General features: G+C 57.4%; 1 protein-coding gene across 1 annotated transcript; it reads left to right on the top strand.

Annotated features, from left to right (window-relative positions):
- Positions 1-3,910: 3,910 nt before the first annotated feature.
- On the top strand, positions 3,911-5,074 carry LOC114003615 (keratinocyte proline-rich protein-like). The gene has a single exon (XM_027750769.2). It carries the CDS (start codon positions 3,911-3,913, stop codon positions 5,072-5,074), a length of 1,164 nt encoding a protein of 387 aa, XP_027606570.2.
- The last annotated feature ends 2,980 nt before the right edge of the window (positions 5,075-8,054 follow it).

Below are 8,054 nucleotides of genomic sequence, written 5' to 3'. Positions count from 1 at the left end.
AAACCCTGCTGGAATCCTCCATGTGCTTCCAAACCCTGCTGGAATCCCCCCTGTGCTTCCAAACCCTGCTGGAATCCCCCCTGTGCTTCCAAACCCAGCTGGGATCACCCCTGTGCTTCCAAACCCTGCTGGAATCCCCCCTGTGCTTCCAAACCCTGCTGGAATCACCCCTGTGCTTCCAAACCCTGCTGGAATCCCCCCTGTGCTTCCAAACCCTGCTGGAATCCCTCCTGTGCTTCCAAACCCAGCTGGGATCCCTCCTGTGCTTCCAAACCCTTGCCAGGCTGCCAGCCACAGTCCTGGAATGCTTTGGGTTGGAAGGGACCTCAAAGCTCCTCCAGTTCCACCCCCTGCCACGGGCAGGGCCACTTTTTCCTCTCTCCCAGGTTGCTCAGAGCTCCATCCAAGGTGGCCTCAGACCCTTCCAGGGATGGGGCAAACTCCTTGCACGATTCCCTCGATCTCCCTGCTCCAAAGGGCAATATTCCAGGAGCCTATGTGGGCACCAGGGCTGTTCTGATAACCACAGTGCTGCCTAGAAAGCAGCCAGGCAGGTTCTCCACTGCTGGAAAGTGTCCCAGTGCCTGCCCTGAGCAGAGCCACCGCTGGGATCTGCAGCAGGGGAGCAGTGGGGAGGCCTGAGGCAGATTTTGGGCTATTCCCCTCTCCAGCAGAGGCTGGAGACTAAAATTAAACCCGTGAGGGAGGCAGCAAGGCAGGGCCTCACCTGCCAGGGGGTCAGAGAGGGAGTCACACACGTGGAGTCCCACCCTGGGAGGCAACACACGGCCCAAAATTCAGGTGTCCCGCCCTCCAGCTGCCAGAGGATTTGCTGAGGGAGGAAGTTCCACCCCAGTGGGAGCAGCTGCTGCTTCCCCTCGCTGCCCAGGAATCCCGGGGGGGGGCTGGGACCAGCTCAGCCAGACCTGCAGCTGATAAGGGCCCTGCTGGGACGGGGGAGACGGGACAGAGACGGTCCCAAAGACACCCAGAGGTGATGAAATTGGGCTCTGTGTGGGCCAAGGCGCCTCTGCTGCTGAAAATAATCCTCCCAGCACAATTAAGGGCTGCTTGACCCGTGTCCTGATCCCTCCCTGAGATCTGGAGGGTGAGGGTGAGTTATTCTCACTCAATAAATGTTTTTCACGTGGAATAATAGTTATGGAGGAAACTTCTTCCATGAAAAACACCCTTTTTTCCACATTGAGGTTGAAATATCCTTTCAAATGCCATTCTGGCACCTGAATGGGACCAGTTTCCAATTCCATTTGATGGGATAAATCTTGGACACCATTAAAATCCCTTCACTTGCCACGTGATGCAGAGAGAGAAACTCAGTCCCCTGTTGTGTCTCAGATCAGTGGGAGCTCTGTCTTCTGGACCATGGAAAACAACATTAATTCATAAATCCCAGGATTATTTCCATTGGAAAAGACCTCCAAGATCATCAAGTCCAGCCTTTGTTCCATCAGCATCTCATCCCCCAGCCCAGAGCACTCAGTGCCACAGCCAGTCCTTCCCTGGGCACCTCCAGGGCTGGGCACTCCCCCACCTCCCTGGGCAGCCCCTGCCAAGGCCTGAACACCCTTTCCAGGAGGAAATTCCTCCCAGTGATTCAAAATTATCTGTTCTGAAACGAAAGCAGAATGAAATCCGTGAAGATCTTCCTGAGGAAAAGAAAAGTTCACTCACCCCTCACGAGTTTTTACACCCTAAAGCCATTTTAGGGAACTCACTGGTGAAGAGCAAGAGAGAGAAGGACAAATTAAACCCCCCTCTCTTAAACTACAAACACAGCCCAAGGATTAGTGGGAATGGGATGGTGTGAAAGGACTCCTGGAGGGGATGAGGTGGCACCACAACACCCCCAGACCCCCAATGCATCGACCTGAGGGGCTGCCCCTCGTTCCCACCCCCTGTCCTGTCCAGCTGGGTCAGGCAGGGGAATGAAAGGAGCCCTGTGAGTGATCTGCCTACGTGTAGGACAGGGCTGGGGAGGAAGGAGAGCGGGGCAGTTGTGAAACCATGAGCTCATCAGCCAGGAGGACTCATTCCCAGAAGGCAGGGCTTTGGGACCATATAAAGGTTCTGCCGTCCCTCTGCCCCGGCATCCACTCGGCTCCCTGAGACTCCCTGGTGGCCGCCTGGGTAAGTCAGAGGGCTCTGCTGCCTCCCTGGGCTTCCCCCTCACGGGGGGCTCCCTTTGCAAGGGAGGGTTTCACCTCCTGCCTTCGGATACGCAAAAGGTTCTCGGAGAGGAGAGGGGCTGTGGGGAGGACAGGCAAATCTGCAGGGCAAATCCAGGCTGAGTGTAACTCTGGGGGGGGGTTGAGGGCTAAATGAGACCCTTTCTGAAAGGGAGAGCAGAGGAAATTGTGTAGGTTTAAGTTCTCCTCCAGGGGAGGAGAGCAGTGGCCTCCTGGAGCTCCCTCCCAGCTGATTTCCTGGGATTCTGCTGTTGATAACAAGGATCTTGTCCAAACTCCAGTTGCATGGGAGAATTCTCTTGGAAAGCAGGGATTTGGGGCTGCAGGAGCAGAGGGCTGAAGGCATCCCTCCTGTGCTGCCTCACTCATGCCAGCCATGGCAAGGGCAATGCATTAATTCGTTTAAAGATCTTATCAGATCCTTATGGAAAAATGGCAAGAGAGGGGTGTCACTGACCTGGAGGAGGGAGAGGAGAGGAGGGAATTGGCGTTGGAGATGTGCTGAGCGGAGCAGCCACCCCAGGGGGAAGGGAGAAGGAGCTGCCACTCTCCCTCTCCTGCCCACAGCTCCGGGGTGGGGCAGGTCCTGTGCTGGGGGGGCTCCAAAATGCCCCTTTCAGGCACCACTTTTACAATCCTCACCTTCAGCTTGTGCCTTTAAGTTGCTTTCAGAGAAGCAGCAGCCCAGGCTTTAGCAAAGACACTTGCCCAGCCCAGCTGAGCCCGGGCCTGCCTTCAGCAGCCACAAAACAGTTTCCCAAATTGCCGGGAACACGAGGAGTGGCCCTGGGAGCAGAAATCCCTCCTGGTGGCTCTGATTCATGCAGGTCACAGGTGTCATTAGTGGCCAGGCCAATCCAGGGACACGGGGACACGTTATCCCTGCTCATTCTCTCCCTGGACTGGGCCAGGGGTCACCTCAGCCCTTCACATCCCCCCCAAAGTCGGGATGGAACCAGAGCAAGAGGAGGAATTGAGTCCTGGTACTCAAAGGAAAGGCTTTTAATTCCAGGTAAAACCTGGAAACCGTTGCAAAAGGGGCAAACCCCACTGAACTGTTTCACTTTTGCCACTGTAAAACATCCCGTTGGCCCCATATTTATATTTTCCAACTTTCCGCTTTTAAATGTTTGTCTTTCACTTTCGTTGTTTTTCTGTTATTATTTTGACTTTCCGAGGCCGTTGTCTCCACACCAGGAGATCTGTGGTTTGTCAGCTCCTCTCATCGGTTCCCCAGGACAGAAATAAAAGGGAGCTGACACTTTGGGAAGAGGGGGAAGGACTGTGAAGTGCAAATCAGCTGCAGGTTCAAAGGAGCGGCTCTACCTCAGCCAGACCTGACAGGGCTGTCCCACATCGCAGAGCAGAGAGAGGAGGGACGAGATAAGGCGGGGTGGGAGCGGGAGCTGAAAGGCAGGATGAAAAAGGAAGAGCAGATCATCATTCTGGGACAACCCGCCTCGGGAAACCCAAGGGCAAGCCGGGAGAGCTTTGCTCTGGTTTCTTGGAACTCGTATTTTATAACTGAACTCGTATTTTATAACTGAACTCGTATTTTATAACTGAACTCGTATTTTATAACTGAACTCGTATTTTATAACTGAACTCGTATTTTGTAGCCGTTCCCCCTCCTCCTGCCGCGCCCCCCTCAGCACCGCAGTAACGCTCCGATTTTCTTTCAGACCATCCCGTTTCCCGCAAAGATGTCCCTGAATCAGACGCAAATCAAGCAGGAGCTCACGCTCCCCCCCGGGCTGAGCAAGAGCATCCCCCAGCCGAGCCAGGAGCCCGCGCCGTGCCCGCAGCAGCATCCCGAGCTCCGGGACCCCACACCCCGCCCGGGTCCAGCCCCGGCGGTGGCGACGTGCCCAGAACAAGCCGTGCCCTTGCCAAGCCAGGAGCCGGGCAAAGGAGAAGCCCCCGCGGTCGCGGTGCCCCAGTGCCCGGCCCAGGAGCAGCAGCAGCAGCAGAGCAAGTGCCCTCCACCCTTCCCAGCCGAGGCTCTGCCGTGCCCAGAGGAGAAACCAGCCTGCCAAGAGCTGCCCGTGTCCCGCCCTGACCCAGCCCCGTGTGGGCTGGAGAAGCAGCGCCAGGAGAGCCCCGTGCCAGTCCCTGGGACCCGCTCCGAGGCTGCAGCCTGTGCCCAGGAGAAGCAGCAGATCAAGGAGCTCCCCGTGCCCGTCCCTGCTCCGCGCCCCGACCCCACCCCGTGCCCCCAGGAGAAGCAGGAGGTCAAGGAGACCCCCGTGCCCATCCCTGTCCCGCTGCCTGACCCCACCCCGTGCCCTCAGGAGAAACAGGAGATCAAGGAGCTCCCCGTGCCCACCCCGTGCCCTCAGGAGAAGCAGGAGATCAAAGAGACTCCTGTGCCCACCCCGTGTCCCCAGGAAAAGCAGGAGATCAAAGAGACTCCTGTGCCCACCCCCTGTCCCCAAGAGAAGCAGGAGATCAAGGAGCTCCCTGTGCCCACCCCGTGTCCCCAAGAGAAGCAGGAGATCGAGGAGCTCCCCGTGCCCATCCCTGTCCCGCTGCCCGACCCCACCCCGTGTCCCCAAGAGAAGCAGGAGATCAAGGAGCTCCCTGTGCCCACCCCGTGCCCCCAGGAGAAGCAGGAGATCGAGGAGACCCCCGTGCCCATCCCTGTCCCGCTGCCCGACCCCACTCCGTGCCCTCAGCAGCAGCAGGAGATCAAGGAGCTCCCCGTGCCCACCCCGTGCCCTCAGGAGAAGCAGGAGTGCCAGGACACCCCGGTGCCAGTGCCAGCTCCCTGTCCCGACCCAGAGCAGCTCTCCCTTCCCGAGAAAGCCCCTCCCGTGGAGCAGCAGCAGCTCAAACAGCCCAACCCGTGGCCTCCCGCCCAGAAGTAAAGCCGGGGCCGCCCGAGCCGAGCCCCGAGGGGAGAAGAAGATCCCAACCCCAAACCTCCTCTCCCACATCTCCCATCCAGAGGTCATTTCCCAGCGCCTTTTGAATCGCTGCAGAGTTTCTGTGGAGAAGAAAATCGCTGCTGAGCTCCCAAGTCCCCCCTCCAATTAACGCTTCGTCCTGTACTAACAGCGGATAAAAAGGCTTCAAGCAGGGTCCTGGGTGTGTGTTCAGCTTCCCAGCAGCCTGAATTCCTGCCCTCTCCCAGCCCCTCTGGCCCAGAGAGACACCAGAAAGCTCCCTGGCAGCACAAGGCAGGGTTCCTTAAGCTCAGCATTAAACTCTCCCCCAGCACAAGGCCCAGCTCTGGTCTCCCTGCCTTCCCCCCCAGCTCCCTGGATTCCACCTCCCGCCTGCATTTAGGGCTTCCTGCCTGTTAATAGTGGGAGGTTTGGGCAGAACCTGCTGCTGAAGGGTTCTGATCACCCTCCCAGCTCGTGACATGGCAGTGCTGATTGGTTTCATGCAATTAAAAAGAATCCGCCGGGCCGCAGGAAATAGGAAGGGATTTTAGGGCAGAGGCACCAGCTCTGCCCAGGCAGGAGCCAGAGCTCACCTGGAACCTTCTGGGACGTGTGAAAGGGCAGCTCCAGCCGAGAGGCTTCCTGGCAAACCTCCCGAATCCACTCCAGACACGTTTTGAAAGCAGAGATTACCTCGGGCGTGGCTCCCCCGGGCTCCACGGGGCAGAGGAGGGAACGCACCCGGGGCTGCCTCAATTACACCCCACACGGGGCTGTTGTGGAGGGATTTGCCACTTAGCTCTAATTGTTTTAGGCTGGTGTTGCATCCAGGATTCATTTCACTGTGAAAATCAGCAATAAAAGTTGCTTTGAATACCGAGGTGTGGAGGTTTTTCTCGGCTTCTCCTTAAGAAAGGTGGGAGGGAGCCTCAGCTGGCAACAGGCAGGTGTTTGTCGGGGTCAGAGCTTGGGGCTTCCCAATCAGGACCTGGAAACTCGGGAATGGGTGACCCTGAGTCGCAGAACCATGGAATGGTTTGGAATGGGAGGGTCTTTGAAGTCCCTCCAGTGCCACCCCCTGCCACGGGCAGGGACACCTTCCTCTGTCCCAGGTTGCTCCAGCCTGGCCTTGGGCCCTTCCAGGGATCCAGGGGCAGCCAAAGCTTCCCTGGGCAACCTGTGCCAGGCCCTCCCCACCCTCCCAGGGAGGGATTTATCCTTAATATCCCATCTCAACCACCTGTGTGCGCCTTTAAAGGTAATTTTTTGGCAAATAAAAGAGGAAGGTAACGAACAACACGAGCAAAGTGACAATAAAAACATCAGGAAGCAAGTCATGAGGTTATTCATCGTTTTATTGCAGCGTGCCCCAAATGAAGAGCAGGATAAAGCGGCCCCAGGATTTATTTATTTATTATTTTCCAGCAGAGGGTGAGCTAATCCCAGGTAATGAATTGCACCTCGTTGTAAAGCAATTGCTCCTTGCAAGGCTGAGGGGGCGGCTGCGGGGTTCTGGAGCCCTTCCAGCGGCGCCAGCAGACAGGGAAGTTGGGAAAGGAGCGTTTGGAAACGGGGATTTGCATTTGGAAACGGGAATTTGCATCTCCCGTGGCAGCTTCGGGGCCGGGGCCGTCGGGGCTACTTCTGCTTGGGGCAGCCCTGCTGGTGCTGCTGCTGCTGCTGCTGGGGGAGGCTCTTCACGGGGCACTTGGCCTGCCCTTTGGGGGCCTGGCTTTGCTCCACACCCTTGGCAGGGGCCACACACTTCTCCTGGCACTGGGGAGGGAGGCACTGCTGCTGCTTCTGCTGGTGGGACGACATCCCTGCCGAGCCTGCAAGGAAACCCCACAGTTACTTTAAATCCCCTCCACACACACGTCTCCTTCTGGGATATCACGAGTTCGGGAGGTTCCTCAGCTCTGGCATCGACTCCCCAGCCAAGAGGATGAGCTTTTGAGGTTAATCCTCCCACCAAAACCACTCCTGGCCAGAAATCCCTGAGGATGCTGCTCTACCTGCCCCTTATTGACTTCTTTTGGGCCCCCATCACACCCTCTGTGGGCTCAGCCACTCTGCTGAGCCCTCAGAGAGGAACTGCACATAAAATGAGTGCCAGAGGCAGGCTCCAGCCTGACAGAGCCTGGCTCCAGCCTGACAGAGCCTGGCTCCAAGCAGGGAAGTGGCTGCGGGAGCTGAGGAGGGGACAAACATCGAGGGGGGTTTTCCCTTCATTCCCTCTGCTCAAAGAAATGTTTTCTGGACATTCCAGCCTGGACAAGCACAGAAGAAATGCAGGTTTGAAGGCAGACTCGCTCGGCTCAAGGAGAACCTCAGAGCAGGGGTTCGAACTGTTTAAAGAGGAGAGAAAAGTGGTGAGAGCTCGGTGCTGGGAGTTCTGAAAGCAGGAAATCGTGGGAGAACAGCCCCCTTTGGCAACAAGCACATCCCTGCTCAGGTCAGGGAGAGCCTCAGAGCAGGAGCTGCATCTCTGGCCATCAGATTCGATGGATTTTAGACAGAGAAGTGGAACTCAGAGCCCTGGGAATCCAGGAGACCGAAGTGATCAGATGCTAAACCAGCTTCCCACGGGTGCCAGCTGCTGGCAGCTCATCCCCAACCCCTGCTGGTTATCCACAGGATTCTTATCAGCCTGGGGGAAATCCAGAGGGTTGGCAAGGGGGTTCTGGTCCCAGAGAGGCAGCAAACCACTGTTTGGAACCTCAGAAAGCCTCCAAAGCCCGTCCTGTGCCTCTCACCCGCCGGGGGAAAAGCTGGAGCTGGGACTGGAGGGACAAACCAAGGACAAAGCACCCCCAAAGCCCCAGAACCACCCCCTGGGCAGCCAGAGGGGCACGGGAGGACTCACCTGGTGTCTCACCTGGAGTCTCCTGCTCTGGGAAGGAGGGAAGGAGAAGCCACTGGAGGTGAGGAGCTGCAGGAGGGTTTTATACCCTCCCAG

This window comes from Pipra filicauda, unplaced genomic scaffold (assembly GCF_003945595.2).
Source record: "Pipra filicauda isolate LSUMZ 115617 unplaced genomic scaffold, ASM394559v2 scaffold512_size417520_pilon, whole genome shotgun sequence".
Lineage (NCBI taxonomy): Eukaryota > Metazoa > Chordata > Aves > Passeriformes > Pipridae > Pipra > Pipra filicauda.
Note: the sequence above shows the minus strand (reverse complement) of the source record. Positions and strands in the feature narration are given on the sequence as shown.